The sequence below is a fragment of the Bombus vosnesenskii genome, unplaced genomic scaffold, assembly GCF_011952255.1.
Source record: "Bombus vosnesenskii isolate JDL3184/JDL3185 unplaced genomic scaffold, Bvos_JDL3184-5_v1.1 scf7180000013409, whole genome shotgun sequence".
Lineage (NCBI taxonomy): Eukaryota > Metazoa > Arthropoda > Insecta > Hymenoptera > Apidae > Bombus > Bombus vosnesenskii.
Window position 1 is genome coordinate 417,853 of NW_022883031.1, and position 20,239 is coordinate 438,091.

Consider the following 20,239-nt stretch of genomic DNA (forward strand, 5'->3'; position numbering starts at 1 on the left):
ATTGATCAACTATAGATCGCATCATATACGTACACCCTTGAAAAGAATCCCTGCCAGAACTAGAAAGTATCGTTACTGCCAGAACTCGACGCTTACCTCCACGTGAAAACAAACCCTTATTTCTCTTTTCCTCGATATTCCTTAGTCCTACATGACTTCACGATAATACCAGCTAGTGCGAACAGAAATACAAAGCGTCGAATCTGTTGGTTTCTTCGAATTAGAAGGCGCAAGAGTTCTCAATGTTTTCTCACGTGGAAAGCACCAAGCAAATTGCAACACGGTTTTTGTTGCAGAAGGGAGACATCATCGACGTGGTACAAATGAACAAGAGCGGCCTATGGAAGGGTGTTTTGCACAACAGGATAGGCCACTTCAAGTTCATAAACGTCGAGATACTAAACGACAGGGTTCCAAGGCGCGGCGAACCCGAAGGCCGGGGGAAGTGGGGCCAGAGGTATAGGCAGAAGCCTGGTTCCGTTCAAGAGCTCTTGCAGAGAATGAATCTTCAGGTAGAGAGCAATATCTTGCCACGGCTCGAACAAACTGATTCGCATTTGCATCGCTTCGAATGCAAAGCAGGGAACCTTGCTTTTATACGTTTCTTTATTTCCTGGACTTCTCTCTTTTCATCCATATCCAACCTTCGCCCGCCCGCTCCCCTCGTTTCTTGCGTGCACCTTTTATACCGCGTACAATACACAGCACCACTGAAACGTCGCGTGTTCCTTTTTTTCGTCGACACTTCCCTTTTTTATATCCATCTGTTTCTTTCCATCCTTATCTTACCTCATCGATTCCATGTTTTCTCCCCTTTCCTTGTTCCTCCTTTTTTATTGGTCGGTGTTTTTAGTGATAAATGTGTACGTTCTTTCCTCGTAAATGGTGATATGGCGGGTGTTAGGAGATTTGTATTGGCTTCGAGATTTAAATCTGGTACATTTTTAAGAGGATGTTACGTTGATTTTTAAAAAAATAAACGAGATGATTCAGATATAGTGGTTTTGTTTGGCAAAGAGTATAGTAGTATATCGCAAGGAGAATATGTGTGATTAAAACGTATTACATTCGCGAATATAGTAGTTTGTTGATGAATTGGATGTAGGAAGATTGGATTGGCTTCAAATTTCAAGTCCGGTCAAAACATAATACTTTTAGTGAAAACGGTATAGTGCATCGCAATAAGAATATATGTCATTAAAATATAAATATATATAATATCTATGGGCTGGCAGCATTATTTTCCATTTAGTGGAAAAAATATGTATAAAATATCAAAACATGTATATAGTATACTAATAATAATATATAACAATAGTAGTATAGTATGCATATCATAAATCTTATAATAGCTTAATTTTTAAATGTAAATAGTTTAAAGAAACAGTATTGTCCTGTTTCAGACAAAGGCATTGATTAAATAAGACAAACTAAAAATATTGAAATGTTGAATAATGTGTTTTCCAGGAACACATTCCTGTATTTGTATTTAACGGATACGAGGATTTGGAGCTCTTCAGGGAAATTGAGGCTGCGGATCTTGATTACTTGCGCATACATCAGCCAGAACATCGCGCGAAGATACTCACAGCTGTGCAACTATTAAATGACCTTCAATGTGAGTTATTATATCAGATCGTTTAAATTTTTTATTTTTGTAGATCGTGTTTTTATTTTATATTTATTTATTTATTTCTTTATTTATACAAGGACACGCACCATTATTTTCCAATGAAGCGTTTCATAATCATCAGGCTTCATATACTTTATTTTCGTAGTACGAAATTTTTCTAGCCGTACTGAATGATACAGAACTTAACATACTTCGACTTAAATGTAAATCCTACAATAAATACTTTTCGTAGCTGCTGTATAATAGATAACAAAGTACACCATCGCCACATCTCTCACTAGATAATTTACTTCTCCTCACTAACTCATCATTAATTCGTGCACTTCGTCCAAAATCAGACATTACTCCGACCTAATCCAAAGTCACTTACCCCGATCACTTACGACTACACCCGTACTTCGGCCACTTCTAAACGCGCAAAACCAAAGGTAAAATCCGAAACTGTAAGTTGGTTTTTGTTCTGCCCTAATAGCCGGAAGCGAAGGCGATTTAGCTTCGAGCTCGGAGGGCGACGAGGTGAGTCGACTGGTCTTAACCTCTGGCCAGACATCCGGCCATTGTTCACCGTTTAATCGCCGCCAGTTCCCGCGGGACTCCGGTTGTTACGACGCTCACAAGAATTCTACCAGTCGACGAACCGTAAGCCCGGAATCGACCACGACTACCAAGCTGCCCAGAGAGAACAATCTCGACGCTACAGCATCCACGAAGAACGTCAGCGGTGTCAGCACAGAAGGGAGCACTGTTTCCGATAGCAAGGACGACTTTCATCCTAACATACCAATTACTAGCAACGTAACCAGCCAGAAGGAGGGCCAGTTCGACAAATCGCCGTTGCTCCGTAGCGGCAACGTCCGGTTCATCGCGAAGAGAGGGAATTTCGGCGAAACGGTGGTGATAGAGGATACTTGCGAGAGCGGGCAGAAACTCGGCGGCATGGTGAAGTATGTGGTTGGCAGCGGTGACCTTGGCCTCGAAGGTACCGGCAATATCACCGGTTTGGGCCAGAGGGGTTGCCTCAGTGAGAAGTCCAGCGATTCCGGTGTTAGCTCATCCAGCATCAGCTCGGCTCCGCCACCAAGAGATAAAGTTCTCGCCAATGTTGCGTCGGACTCACCTACCAAGAATTTTAGTAATTTCACCAGGGCATCACCGACTTCCCAGCCAGCTACCAATAAGAGTCAAAGCGGTGAGACTAGTTACCAGTAGAGCGCAATACGAGTGAAGTTCGAACGAGACTTACAGAAATTTCCTTTTGCCTTCATACTTTGCACTCTTACGTGTTTCTGTAAATTTCCATTCGCAAATTATTGATGCACTTACGCGCCGTTTCACGCGGAATTTGGACGAACTTTATACATCAACGCGACTGTACAATGGCGACTGGAGAGAGTTCTTCTGCCGCGTCATAAGTACTCTACACTTAATAGGGGTTAGGATATTCGACACGAGCTTAGATAGGTGGACTGATAGCAAATATACCATAAAAAACAATTTTGGTATCAGAATTCTTTGTAGGTTCGAATGTTCTGATGAGTATTCGAAGATATATGGAGATAATTATTGAAAGTATGTGGAGTAAGTACAATGTATTAGTAGAATACAATAGAAAGATTGGTATATCGGTACGTCTTGTTTTAGCTCGTTTGATAAGTTGTAGCTTTCCTGTAATATACCGAAGCTATTGTAAAAGATAATAATTATCTATCTAAAATCCGGTTTCAATTAATCATCCTGGTTGCAAGGAAGCTACCCGATGCAAACGATTTCACTTGAAAGGGGATTTTAAGTCAAACAAAAATTCACACTGATTGAAAGATTTCAAGTTACTACTTATATGTCAGGTAATTTGATGTTAAAACTTGAATTTAAGCAACTCGACTAATCTCATCGAAGCTTAAAGGAGAAATCTTTGCAGAAAGGTGAATTGTTGAAGCTTATTGAATATAACTGATTGATTATGATCTGAATGATTGAATATGACTAATTGATGATGAGATTGATTATGTAATAATATTTAACATTTTAATTGATTTATCAAGCGAAGATTTATATTGGAAAGCATGAAAATGGTTGTAATTGAAAAACGAGCTTAAACGCAAGATGTGTGATTCGTATATGAATCTTTTTATTGTTTTGCTTGAAATCAGCGATATAATGCTGCTCGACGTCCAATATATTCCGTGAATGATGCAGTGCAGGGTTTCTTTCGTTTTCATTCGAGCTTCGAGTCGAAAGAAATAGCACGGTGCTTCGCTAACTTTTATTGCCTTATCGATTCTTTGTCCTCGTTACTTTATAATCAAAAGTCTGCCGCACTGCTCGCCTTCTTAAACGAGAATTTCAACTTTGTTTCGATATTAGATTAGAATATTACGTGATTATTCTCGTTCTGAATTTTCATAACTCTCATTATCGACGAAAAAAATATAAAAAGATAAAATGGGACAAAAAGAAAACTTAAGCATCTTTGACGAGAAAAGTGAGCAAAGTGTTTCGACGTTTGTACTTGTACGTGAATGGAAAGAATTTGGCAGTAATGTTCGACAGGAAACAAATGAAATGCTTGCCATGTCACTGCCAGTCATTTCATGATCTCGTCTATCGTTTTCGACGCTCGTATAATTACTAATAATAATATTGTGATAAGATTGCATTTACGTCTAAATAATTTGTAAATAGGTAAAAATATGCAATAGAAAGATTCGTCTTTGCAATTTGTATACAATACTAAGCTACGAGAACAGAGACTAAAGGAGATGTTTAAACGAGAAAAGACACGTTGATCCGTCGATCCTACTCGACGTTGGGCTTTAGTCAGCTATTTAATCTTTTTCTATAAGAAGTGGCTGATTATTAGCCAGAAACATCTAGATTAAAGACTGCCAACACAATTTAAACTTTCCCATGGGGTATGGTGTTCATTCATTTTTTTCTATGTTCGAGTTTGACTTACTTTAATGCCATAAGAAAGCTAAGTGATAATCGTAATGATCTGTCGTTAAATGTTATAATTTAGAAACTTTTTTTTATTGCCAGTTTTATATATATATATATAATATTAAAAAGCTATAAAATATATATATATATATATATATATTATAGCTTTTTTTTAACTAAAAAATATTTGAAATTCGAGTGTAATCAAGTTGGGTAAAATAGTGGAGTATTAAGTACTTACAAAATTTAAATGACATTTTTTCTTCCTTCAATTAAATTTTCTAATTTTTATAATAATGATAATAATAGTAATAATATTTTGTTGTAAATTGTATAGCTTCTTCTTCTTCTTATCTCAAACAAATAATCAATTTTATTTAGAGATACTTACTCGAATCTTTGGAAAAAGATAGTCAATTCACGTGAAATTGTATAACGAGTTGTTAAATCGAAAGTTTATTTATCGAAGTTCCTTGTACAATAATATTTTGTCCAATCTTGTAACACAATTGACTTCATCGATGTTTTCTATCCTTTGGATGATAATATTTTATTTGAAAGAACTACATTATTAGTACATGATCGACAATCCCCATCATCGATGCAACTTAGTTCTTCGACAAGATGGTAAATCTGTACATGTGTATATTGACTATACCTGCAAAAGAGAGAAAAAAAGACGTTCAAAGTTATAAAGTTTTTGTATGTACATATACAGCACGCATAGAAACCTAACGATGTTTTATATTGATCCAATCCTTTGCCAAAACTTTAGACTATACAAATCTCTATACATAAATATACATATGTTACATATATCATACCGTTGGTTCTTATGTATATCTTTTGTATAGTGTAAAATGATAGACGAATTTAAAAAAAGTATAAAGCGACGCAGTACGAGATCAGGAATGAAAACCGATGGGAATTCGTGAATAAAAGGAAAACAACAAGAAATTATCAAAATGGTACGATTATCAAAATACGGTCTAAGAACTCTATTATACTGTAAATAGAATATATAAAAATATATATTCGTTTCGAAAGGATAAATGAAACACACAAAAGCGATTCGATGACTATCCAAAATAGCGGACTGATGAGCAAATGTTAGGAAATCTTTATATAGGCTTTTAAGATGCATGTTTATCTTCTTCATTATTATCGATTTACAAGGTAGTTGTTAGAAGGTTTATCCCTTTTTGTAACAAGTCTGTTACACTTTTTCGTACGACCATTGACGAATAGAGCATCGATTCTACGTAGAAACGAAACTTTCTAGGAATACGTGAAACTCTAAACCATGATTTGACTCGGGGAGATCCCGGAGAATAAATAAGTTGACACACGCTGCTTCCATGATAATAGCGATTGTTTAAATACGTACTTTATCAATATACCGCATTAAGTGATTTGTATTGCAAGGTTCGATCGTGTCCAAGCGACGAGACGAAAGTTGATTTACGTTGATCTTGAACATGACATTAAGTGAGGTTGATATTTCCAACGGAGACGCTATACGAAGAAAGAGAGAACAATTTTACGAATTTTTGCAGAACGAATTATGAAGCCAAAATCCTCGTTACTTCTTGTACGCAAATTACGGTAATGGCATAGTTTGTCCGTTCCATCGAGAATAATATTACGTGTAGAGGACGAATCAAAAAAAAAAAAGAAAAAATATATAAAAAAATAAAAAACGTAAGAACGAAACAGTAAAGCAGAATGAATAGTGGCGACGAGCGAGACTAAATGGAAAGAAAGAGAGTGAGGAAAAAAGAGAGAATGTGAGAGTGCATGGAAAAAATGTTAAAATTAGTAACGTTTTGAGAGTATGATTAGATGCAATACAAATAATTTTATTAGTTCGAGAAAAAGTACGCAACATTTGATGTAAAAAAGTCAGATTCGTTATAAAAATAGATGCAGTGAATTATAATCGAAATAAGTAATTTGAAGAGATAGATACGTGAGGGTAAAGGTGTCTTAGTAAAAGCATTAAGTGTGTTTGCGATTCGGATTTCGTACGAATGTGAAGTGAAACGAACGGACGGTATCCATCTTGATCTAAACGATCGATTAATTGAGAAAAATGTGTGGTCACCGTGAGGAAATTCGACGAAAGCACGGTGGTTTAAGAGAGTCGCTAAATCGCTAGTGAAAATGAAAATAAAAATTATTAAGCATCTACTTAGCGGTCTAGTCCATTTTTTCTTGCAAAGTTTACAATTTGATGCGATATATGTATAATGTACATAAAGTAAGGAAATAAATGAAAAAAAGGAAACAGAATTAGGAAATGGCAATCGCGTCGGCGTGAGTTGCTGAAACGTTTTTATAAGCTGATTTTATATTTATTGATTAATTGCGGGTTTTATAGAGGTAACGAATTCGTAATTCTTATCGTCTCTCAGTTCTTGTATGGTTTCCAACAAGTGTTAATTTATTGACTGTGAATAGAAATAAAATGGCGGAAGATTCAAACGAACGACGTTGTTTTTGCTCCCCAATCTCTTATCGCTTCTATATGTGATAATTATTATAATTAGTTCGTGGATGTTCATGCATTTATAGGAAATTTAATTGGAAAATATGGAAAAATATATAAAATATTCAAAGTGGAGTGCTTCTTATATTCAAAAAATGAAACAAATTTTTATCTAGCGATATATTCATGAAAATATGATTTTGCAGAAACATCCACAGGCTGCAGAGTATATAAAAGTATAATTCTATGTAATTCAGTATTTATAGGTACAATCACACATGTAAGTATATTATTAATTCCTAATCTATTGCCAACCAAATGGCAATGAATCAGAATTCTATGTTCAGAAAATAATTTTTCAAATAGCTAGACATTGAGCTGTATTATAAATTATATCAGCAATTGGCCCAACAATGAAGAAGGAAGCTTCGAGTAACGAATGATTCATCCTTTACTGGTCCTTTACTGGCAACTGAACAAACTTTATACATTGGTTGTTTGCCTCGATCTTTACAAGGGTTTCTCTCTAAGTGGAAACTCTTGAAAATGAAGTTGTTTCTTGTATTACACTCGACAGTGGCAATTCGATTATCAACCGTCTTATAATTAAGACATAATATGCTTATACTTGCTGGAAGTTGATCAATGCATTTCCCTCTTTCGAGTATAAAACCACTTGAACTTACATATCAGTTTACTGTAATTTTATATATTTAGACTAAAGTTATAATATATTGTTTAATAATAATAATATATTCATAATTTTGGTTAATTCGAGTGTTTATTAAAAATATCAAAAAGCAATAACATTTTCATTTATTCCATTGATTCAAAATGACAGTTGAAGTATACCATGATAAATAAAGAACGTATCTAATGGGGATAATAGAGAGGTTTTCCAAGAGTGATATAACAATGGTACGAAGCGGAGGAGACAGTAAGTTCATAATTTATTCAAAAAGCATTAGATCAAATGAAGAATGGAGAGATGAACAAGTGAAAATGTACCAATACGTAGGTACCTCGTTCCGGTAGAAGGGTTTAAAACAAATGAAAATAAAATAATCAAAGCTGTGTAATATTCTCTGGGATATTCTAGTACCTTTACGGGTTTATGGTTTTCCGTGAATAAATCCATATTTATATTTGTTATCAGAAATATTGATAAAACGCGAAATATCACAGAATGTCAATGTGCAAGGTGGGTAGGATTGATTTTGCAAAAGATCTGTTGCATTTAATCCATTATCAGAATACATTAGGGAATTCATTATTAGAATTTCATGTAAAATGTGCAGCATAAATCATAATGTAGTGGACATTATGAAAATTATGAATTTTTCTACTGTTTTATGGAATATCAAGAACTGACAACTTTGTAATCGCATAAGTGATCACATAATACAACTTTGGAGAAAATTCTTTTGGAGCAAAGATAGGAAGAAACTGCCAAAAATGCAAACATTCGAAACTCAGATGAAAACAGAGTACACGGAGTATAGTAAATTAGGAACAGACGATGTCAAAGTTAATCAGAAGAATTTAGTCGTAGTGTTTCCATTCGTTATTCACTCGGTTGTGAAAAAACATTTCTCAGATTATACGTGCGAGCTTTTAGAGATGAGAAATGCAGAAAATACGCTGTCAGAGTGCACAGTTGGTCTTTTGAATGGGGCTCGTTCACCGAAAAGTGTGTCATAAAAGGGATGCTCGTCAGTCGAATGAACTTTCAAAGAAAATGCGATAAAAAGCGTTTAGTAATGTATGTAAATGCACCCTCCGAGAATCATTTCGAACGTTACGGCATGTACGTGTCTATTCGTAACCTTTATTTGAGACCCGTAAGAGAACTCGAGTTACTTTTAGTATAGTAGATTATGGCGGTAATAACCCGACAAGTTTCTTTTCCACGCTAACGGCGGCTACCGCGTAAGTAAATTCGTTGCCCGTTGGGGTTGAAATCTAATTTAACTTTTAAAGTCACCCGGCGAAATTACAATGATTTCCGACAATACCGGATTGCCGCGTGTGTGTAACTTTTTAACTTCCCCCTATTCGCCAATTTTCTTCGAACGATGAGACGAATAATTGGAAATATCTTCAGCCTTCTCCGAGATTTTCTCGGAAAAATGGAATTTCATTTTTAAATATTTGGTATATAACTCAAGAACTGATTATCGTCCTTGTTGATATGTAAAAGAATATGTTAACAAGAAATCATTAGTAAAGGAAACTATGGTTTTGAAATTTATCTACAAATAGTTAGTATTAAGCGTGAAATATGTAATAGTTGTATTGTCCATGATTTGTGAATTTAGTCTCTTTTGTGTGTAACTGCGATTTTCGTCCCCATAAATACGCGATAGTATAAAATTCTTAAAAAAGCTGATGCTTGCCAAAAATTTTGATTCACGATGTTTGGAGTCTCGCATTGAACCACGGGTATAGACAAAGTGTGTCTAAAATACTTTTGTAAATATACATGTTTGTTTCAATTTTTAACTATAAAACGGGGGGGGGGGGAATTGTTGTTGCTTTAAACTTCGGAAGCGCAACGCTTCATCTGACTATTTCTGGAATGTAATTATTAAATTTCATGTATTCTGATTTATTTCAGTAGCCTTTATGGAATCCTGAGTTCAAAACTGCATTCTTTTAAATCGAGAGTTCATGCGCCGCATCGTTTGGATCAGGATTATTACAAATATCGTAAAATGTAATATTTTACACCAAAACTAGCCACTCATGTTCAATTTACTCTAAACCAAACTGGGCGCGGTAGAAATTAATAAAACTGAGATTCTCTAGCTAGAAATAACGAATAATATTTTTACGTTTCTATCAATTATGCTAATATTTTCAAGTTTCCAAAAGTTATCGTTACTACAAAACACTCTTGAAAATCTCACACGATACCAGCAAAGTCGAGTTTCTTTCCACATATTACCTTCTGCTGTATATTGCGTCGTTTTACATTATTTAAAAACATAATACATAAACGTTCACCACTGGAACGAAAAGGATTGTTATATTTTACTGGATTTTTATTTTAAGTATTAATTTTTAACTTAATATTGAAGAAAGTATAGACGCTAATTTTGCTACACACAATGAAATACAGTTAAGTACAAATTATGTATTCGCAATATAATTCTATTTTCAATTTAAAAAAGGAGACAATATCAATTTATGAATATAATCGTCTCGGTCCTCCTTTCATCTATTAATAAAACATCGTCCAAAAGATGACATGTTAATGTAACGAAAGTAAGTGAATATTTTATATTATTTCATTTGAGTCAATATAAAATGTATTTATTGGCGCACCACTATATATTTTATTTCGTAAATTCCAAGTCACCATATAATGTTTGTTGCTAATGCATTAATACTTTATTTATTGTTTCGTCTAAAACATTCATCGTATTATAGTGCTCGCATAAAATGCTTAACTTCATTCTGTAATTACCTGATCTTAATTTCATGTGCAGTATTTTTAAGCTGTTACTTTTACACCACCGAAATAATTGAAAAATATAACTTTGGATAATCATATTCTACTATCCTTTATGCATAAGAGAAAGATAATCACCCTCTATTTCGTTTTCTATGATTTATTTTTTATGACTTTAAGAATCATCTTCGATGATGATCTTTCTCGTTATATGCTCTAATAGCGTACAGTAACATGTTATGGAAAAATCCTATTTTATAAAACATTTAAGTTCAACACTAATATCTTATTAGTGCAACTTCTTATCTCAAAGCAATGTAAATACTCACCCCCTATTACCCCAAGGAAATGAAGCTTCTTACATATTTCAGTTCCCTTTCGCCCAAGAAAAATTGTACTCAAAGAAAAATCAAAGAGCCTCATAAGATTTTCCTGTTTTTCCATTTGAAACAAAAGACAGTACCCGCAAGTGGTAACAACCGACTTGTGTGCCTAAAATTTGAACAGCACTAACAGCAGTAAGACTGGGACATGTCTGGAGAACTGAGTTCTGTCGGACACTAGCATCGACCATCGCTTGTAGCTAGAACTGGGTAAAGCCGCGGTCAAGTGACATCGTCAGCCATAAAACAGATGTGCAGAACAACAATAGTAGTGCAGTCTCAAGCGTTCCTAAGACTTAAAGCCGCGCTCCACGGGCCATGTAAGTGGTTCACGGCGTCCGTACAATTTGCGAGCCTTCTGTATAGTCGATGGAAATGCAGACGTACGTATAAATGCTTACTAACGTTAACGAGTGTTTCCGAGAAGTTTCCGTACTTCAAACGATATTTGTTGTTCATAGCGTTCGGTAGAAACTGAAGACCATCGTCTGTCTATCAATCGACGACAAATGTTTGTAAAAGAGCAATTGTTTACCCTGAGAACTCTAAAAGAGATTCATCAGGAGCGTTTAGTAATATTTTCAATAGTTACGAATTCATATTAGACTATCACAGATCAATACAAATGCTTGTTAATGTTCATGAATATTTTTATACCGACTTCGAAAAAGAAGAAAGCTATCTTAATTCGATGAGGATATATTTTTTCCTTCTTTCAGTAGAATTTGTACTTTGCCTGCAAATCTTTTAGAGTTTGTAAGTTGTTTCAATAAAGATACAGTGAAGAAGACATTCAGTGAAGATAAAATCTATCTTAACTTTTATTGTGATTATAGGATTCCAGATAATTTATAAAATGTTCTGTAACAGATTGTAAGAAACTGATAATATTCGCTTTTGACAATTAATAATTGTAAATTTTAATAAAAACTTTTTAAAGAGTAATATTGTCGAACACCTACGCTGGAAAATGAATCGGTTTAATAGTCAGTTTGAAATCTCAAGAATACTTAGAAAAAATATTCCTGTCGAAACATCTTTTCAAATAACGAGAGATAATTCCACAAAAGGATTGGATAAACCTCTATACATATAGCTGTGAGTTTTCAAGAAATATTTGTGCAGGGTTGAGTGTCTTGAAAAATAAGGAACGTCAAATACTGCATTATAAATCGAGGAAAATGGATATGTAGAATAGAGTAAAAGGAACAGTATTTCAAATTAAATATTTAAGCGTAGTTTTTGAAGCTTGCACACAATTTCATAAGGAACAATAATTATTTTTGTTATTTAAAGTACGCTTCATATTATCTTCGTAGTGAGTTTCACCCCCGTTACAGCGTCAAACGAATTCATATTACAGCAAATCTACTTGGCTTGTCAATTAATTGGATACTCAAAGGCAGAATCCTGTTAAAGTTTAACAACAAACCACAGCCTGTTGAATAACGATTGTCCTGTCCAGTTTACACGCAACAAGTTCACTATCGATAATTATTCAAGTTAAGAGGAGTTTGATCACCAACAAGTATCCTTTAACAATATCCTCAAACATGTTCTACCAGTGATCAATAGAACATCAAATAATACGCAACTAGATACTACAAAGCGGAAAGTAAGACGATTGCTTCGTTATATATATACGAGGTTGTCACTCATAATTATTCGAATGATTTCAGATGTCGATGGACGTTGTTTGAATAATTCAAATTTCAAACGCAAACAATTATTAACCAATAGTAACCAAAATGGATTATACCAAATAATTTCGTCAAATTTCGTGTTACGATGACAATTTATTTCTAACCACCGGCTAACGTAAAAATGGGACCCCCCCCCCCAAAATGAATTTATCATGGTTTTTATGTTAAATATGTGTCATGTAAATAATTATGAGTATGGTTCAAAATATCATATATATGTATATTATATATGTCGAATAACGATCCGAATCCGGGCCGGAGTCGTTCTCATGGTGAGGGCTTGGGATAGGTAATGATTCTTCACTGCAGCTATTCATCTAGTTACACCACTGAAGTGATTTTTATTCACACAAACAAAGATGTTACAAAGTTGACGCAAACTCACGATGGTCACGCACTCGCGACACTAGTGACAATGGTCTTGGGGTCTTGGGCACAAAATCTCAGTCGGATTCTTTGTTAATATTCACTGATCGTAAGGCGTTAACATTTTTGTCGATGAGATCGCCAGAGAGAATGACTTTCCGTCCCGGCGATACCTCAGAGGAAGACTATGATGGGGTGTGTCTAAGGGCACGAGATCATCGGATTCGTCGGGGATAGCCTACGTTCGGAAAGTAAGGGAAATTGACGTTGCTACTAATTGGTCAATCTCCATATCGGTAGTTAGAAAAAGATGCTAGCCGTCCTTGACGGAAAGTTGCTAGTGGGAGACGTCGTTCGTTGAAAAAAATAGATCTCTCCTATCTTCCCATAGTTGAGGCAAAGACTGTTTGTCTGCTTGAAGGACTTTTGGTAACTAGATCTTAGTGTTTATAACGGCCCTCGGGCTAGCTGATTACGTACTGTGGAGACGCGTTGGCATCTGGTAACCATCATACCGAAGAATAGGATCTGCGTGTGGCGAGCCACGGGACAGAAACCGTTGGAATGTTTACTGTCGCGTGCCGCTACAAATATTTCTTTTAAGGAGAGCTATAAAATTACTCCATAACTTTGTTAAACGGAGGGTTCGTCCCGTTGACCGCGGCTACGTTCGGCGACTGATGGGCGCCTTGAGCCCAAGCTCATTGTCACAAATCTCAAACAAATACAATTAGGTAGAATGACGGCAAATTGTTTCATAACAACTGTAAATTTTAATTACAATTTTTATGGATTTTCCCGAAGTTTCAGAGGGGAGGCGCCAGTATCCTCTTATCTCCGACATATATAAGATACATATGTAAGATATATATAGGCAGGTAGACTAAATATATTATAATGTAACATAATATAACATCTTATGATGTAATATAACGTAAAGGAAAATAACGTCATACTATATGACGTAAAACCATATAACGCAATACTATATAAAGTAATACGTTATAACGTAATACTACATAAGCCAATACCATGTAACTCAATACGTTAAGACGTAATACTAAACAACGTAATACTATACAACGTAATACCATTTTACGTAATACATTATAACATAACATAATACTATACAATATGATAAGTTGTAACATAATAAAATTTGACGTAATACGTTACAACGTAATATCATGTAACGAAATAGTATATAACGTAACAGACTATAACGATCTACTACATAATGTAATACGTTATAACGTTATACCACATAACGTTATACTATATAACGTAATACGTTACAACGTTATACTTTATAACGAAATACGTAATAACGTTATACCACATAACGTTATACCATATAACGTAATACGTTACAACGTTATACTTTATAACGTAATACGTTATAACGTTATACCATCTGACGTATTACGTTACAACGTTATAACATATAACGTGATACGTTATAACGCTATACCATAAAACGAATTACGTTATAACGTTATACCATATAACGTTATATTATATAACATAATTCGTTATAAGGTTATACCATATATCGTAATACGTTATATGGTGTAACGTTATAACGTGTTACGTTATATGGTATAACGTTATAGCGTATTACGTTATATGGTATGACGTCATAACTTATTACGTTATACGGTATAACGTTATAACGTATTACGTTATATGGTATAACGTTATAACGAATTACGTTATATGGTGTAACGTTATATGGTATGACGTTATAACGTATTACGGTATATGGTACTATGTTGTATGGTATAACGTTATAGCGTATTACGTTATATGGTATGACGTTATAACGTATTATGTTATATGGTATAACGTTATAACGAATTATATTATATGGTATAACGTTATAACGTATTACGCTATATGGTGTAACCTTACAACGTATGACGTTATATGGTTTAACGTTATAGCGTATTACGTAATATCGTATGACGTTATAACGTATTACGTTATATGGTATAACGTTGTAACGTATTACGTTATATGGTATAACGTTATAACGTATTACGTTATAGGGTATAACGTTATGACGTATTACGTTATATGGTATAACGTTATATGGTATGACGTTATAACGTATTACGTTATACAGTATAACGTGATAACGAATTACACTATATGGTATAACGTTATAACGTATTACGTTATATGGTATAACGTTATAACGTATTACGTTATAGGGTATAACGTTATGACGTATTACGTTATATGGTATAACGTTATATGGTATGACGTTATAACGTATTACGTTATATAGTATAACGTGATAACGAATTACATTACATGGTGTAACCTTACAACGTATGACGTTATATGGTTTAACGTTATAGCGTATTACGTAATATCGTATGACGTTACAACGTATTACGTTATATGGTATAACGTTATAACGTATTACTTTATATGGTATAACGTTATAACGTATTACGTAATATAGTATAACGTTATAACGTATTACGTTATATGGTATAACGTTGTAACGTATTACGTTATATGGTATAACGTTATAACGTATTACGTTATATTTTATAACGTTATATAGTATGCCGTTATAACGTATTACGTTATATGATATAAGGTTATAACGTAATACGCAATATAGTATAACCGTACAACGTATTACGTTATATGGTAGAACGTTATAACGTATTACGTTATATGCTATAACGTGATAACGAATTACATTATATGGTATAACGTTATAACGTATTACGTTACATGGTATAACGTTGTAACGTATTACGTTCCATGGTATTACGTTATAACGAATTACGTTATATGGTATAACGTTACAACGTATTACGTTATATGGTATAACGTTATAACGTATTCCGTTATAGGGTATAACGTTATAACGAATTATATTATATGGTATAACGTTATAACGTATTACGTTATATGGTGTAACCTTACAACGTATGACGTTATATGGTTTAACGTTATAGCGTATTACGTTATATGGTATGACGTTATAACGTATTATGTTATATGGTATAACGTTATAACGTATTACTTTACATGGTAGAACATTATAGCGTATTACGTTGTATGCTATAACGTTGTAACGTATTACGTTATATGGTATAACGTTATAACGTATTACGTAATATAGTATAACGTTATAACGTATTACGTTATATGGTATAACGTTGTAACGTATTACGTTATATGGTATAACGTTATAACGTATTACGTTATAGGGTATAACGTTATGACGTATTACGTTATATGGTATAACGTTATATGGTATGACGTTATAACGTATTACGTTATACAGTATAACGTGATAACGAATTACATTACATGGTATAACGTTACAACGTATTACGTTATATGGTATAACGTTATAACGTATTACGTTATATGGTATAACGTTATAACGTATTACGTTATAGGGTATAACGTTATGACGTATTACGTTATACGGTATAACGTTATAATGTATTACGTTATATGGTTTAACGTTATAGCGTATTACGTTATATGGTATGACGTTATAACGTATTACGTTATATGGTATAACCTTATAACGTATTACTTTATATGCTAAAACATTATAACGTAATACGTTATATCCTATAACGATATAACGTATTACGTTATATGGTATAACGTTATAACGTATTACGTAATATAGTATAACGTTATAACGTATTACGTTATATGGTATAACGTTGTAACGTATTACGTTATAAGGTATAACGTTGTAACGTATTACGTTATATGGTATAACGTTGTAACGTATTACGTTATATGGTATAACGTTATATGGTATGACGTTATAACGTATTACGTTATATGGTATAGCCTGATAACGAATTACATTATATGGTATAACGTTATAACGTATTACTTTATATGGTATTACGTTATAACTTATGACGTTATATGGTATAACGTTATATGGTATGCCGTTGTAACGTGTTACGTTATATGGTATTACGTTATATGGTACAACGTTATAACGAATTACGTTATACGGTATAACGTTATAACGTATTACGTTATATGATATAAGGTTATAACGTATTACGTAATATAGTATAACGTTACAACGTATTAGGTTATATGGTATAACGTTATAACGTATTACGTTATATGGTACTATGTAGTATGGTGTAACGTTATAACGTATTACGTTATATGGTATAACGTTATAACGTATTACGTTATATTTTATAACGTTATATAGTATGCCGTTATAACGTATTACGTTATATGATATAAGGTTATAACGTAATACGCAATATAGTATTACCGTACAACGTATTACGTTATATGGTAGAACGTTATAACGTATTACGTTATATGCTATAACGTGATAACGAATTACATTATATGGTATAACGTTATAACGTGTTACGTTACATGGTATAACGTTGTAACGTATTACGTAATATAGTATAACGTTATAACGTATTATGTTATATGGTATAACGTTGTAACGTATTACGTTATATGGTATAACGTTATAACGTATTACGTTATATGGTATAACGTTATATGGTATGACGTTATAACGTATTACGTTATATGGTATAAGGTTATAACGTATTACGTTATATTTTATAACGTTATCTGGTATGCCGTTATTACGTATTACGTTATATGATATAAGGTTATAACGTATTACGTAATATAGTATAACGTTACAACGTATTACGTTATATTGTATAACGTTATAACGTATTACGTTATAGGGTATAACGTTATGACGTATTACGTTATATGGTATAACGTTATATGGTATGACGTTATAACGTATTACGTTATATAGTATAACGTGATAACGAATTACATTACATGGTGTAACCTTACAACGTATGACGTTATATGGTTTAACGTTATAGCGTATTACGTTATATGGTATGACGTTATAACGTATTACGTTATATGGTATAACGTTATAACGTATTACTTTATATGGTATAACGTTATAACGTATTACGCAATATAGTATAACGTTATAACGTATTACGTTATATGGTATAACGTTGTAACGTATTACGTTATATGGTATAACGTTATAACGTATTACGTTATATTTTATAACGTTATATAGTATGCCGTTATAACGTATTACGTTATATGATATAAGGTTATAACGTAATACGCAATATAGTATAACCGTACAACGTATTACGGTATATGGTAGAACGTTATAACGTATTACGTTATATGCTATAACGTGATAACGAATTACATTATATGGTATGACGTTATAACGTATTACGTTACATGGTATAACGTTGTAACGTATTACGTTCCATGGTATTACGTTATAACGAATTACGTTATATGGTATAACGTGACAACGTATTACGTTATATAGTATAACGTTATAACGTATTACGTAATATAGTATAACGTTATAACGTATTACGTTATATGGTATAACGTTATAACGTATTACTTTACATGGTAGAACATTATAGCGTATTACGTTGTATGCTATAACGTTATAACGTATTACGTTATATGGTATAACGTTATAACGTATTACGTAATATAGTATAACGTTATAACGTATTACGTTATATGGTATAACGTTATAACGTATTACGTTATATAGTATAACGTTATAACGTATTACGTTATATAGTATAACGTTATAACGTATTACATTATATAGTATAACGTTATATGGTATGACGTTATAACGTATTACGTTTTATAGTATAACGTAATGACATATTACATTATATAGTGTAACGTTATAACGTATGACGTTATATAGTATAACGTTATATCGTATTACGTTATATAGTATAACGTTATAACGTATTACGTTATATGGTATAACGTTATAACGTATTACTTTATATGGTATAACGTTATAACGTATTACGTTATATGGTATAACGTTATAACGTATTACGTTATATGGTATAACGTTGTAACGTATTACGTTATATGGTATAACGTTATAACGTATTACGTTATATTTTATAACGTTATATAGTATGCCGTTATAACGTATTACGTTATATGATATAAGGCTATAACGTACGCAATATATAACCGCAAATAACGTATTACGGTATATGGTGTAGAACGTTATAAATCGTATTATGTTATATATGGTATAACGTATTGCGTTGCATTGTATAACGTTATAGCGTATTACGTTGTATGCTATAACGTTATAACGTATTACGTTATATGGTATAACGTTATAACGTATTACGTAATATAGTATAACGTTATAACGTATTACGTTATATGGTATAACGTTGTAACGTATTACGTTATATGGTATAACGTTATAACGTATTACGTTATAGGGTATAACGTTATGACGTATTACGTTATATGGTATAACGTTATATGGTATGACGTTATAACGTATTACGTTATACAGTATAACGTGATAACGAATTACATTACATGGTATAACGTTACAACGTATTACGTTATATGGTATAACGTTATAACGTATTACGTTATAGGGTATAACGTTATGACGTATTACGTTATACGGTATAACGTTATAATGTATTACGTTATATTTTATAACGTTTTATGGTATGCCGTTATAACGTACTACGTTATATGGTATAAGGGTATAACGTATTATGTAATATAGTATAACGTTATAACGAATTATATTATATGGTATAACGTTATAACGTATTACGTTATATGGTATAACGTTATATGGTATGACGTTATAACGTATTACGTTATATGGTATAAGGTTATAACGTATTACGTTATATTTTATAACGTTATATGGTATGCCGTTATTACGTATTACGTTATATGATATAAGGTTATAACGTATTACGTAATATAGTATAACGTTACAACGTATTACGTTATATTGTATAACGTTATAACGTATTACGTTATAGGGTATAACGTTATGACGTATTACGTTATATGGTATAACGTTATATGGTATGACGTTATAACGTATTACGTTATATAGTATAACGTGATAACGAATTACATTACATGGTATAACGTTACAACGTATTACGTTATATGGTATAACGTTATAAAGTATTACGTTATAGGGTATAACGTTATAACGAATTATATTATATGGTATAACGTTATAACGTATTACGTTATATGGTGTAACGTTACAACGTATGACGTTATATGGTTTAACGTTATAGCGCATTACGTTATATGGTATGACGTTATAACGTATTACGTTATATGGTATGACATTATAACGTATTACGTTATATGGTATAGCCTGATAACGAATTACATTATATGGTATAACGT

General features: G+C 32.9%; 1 protein-coding gene across 2 annotated transcripts in view; it reads left to right on the forward strand.

Annotated features, from left to right (window-relative positions):
- The window catches only part of LOC117237919 (SAM and SH3 domain-containing protein 1-like), a 370,645-nt gene extending 366,003 nt beyond the window's left edge, over positions 1-4,642 (forward strand). For both annotated transcript variants that reach the window (XM_033502359.1, XM_033502360.1), the window contains 3 exons: positions 297-512; positions 1,468-1,618; positions 2,106-4,642. In XM_033502359.1, coding sequence (XP_033358250.1) covers positions 297-512; positions 1,468-1,618; positions 2,106-2,842 — 1,104 coding nt within the window. In that variant the 3' untranslated portion in view covers positions 2,843-4,642. The remainder of the gene's footprint in view (positions 1-296; positions 513-1,467; positions 1,619-2,105) is intronic.
- Positions 4,643-20,239: the final 15,597 nt, after the last annotated feature.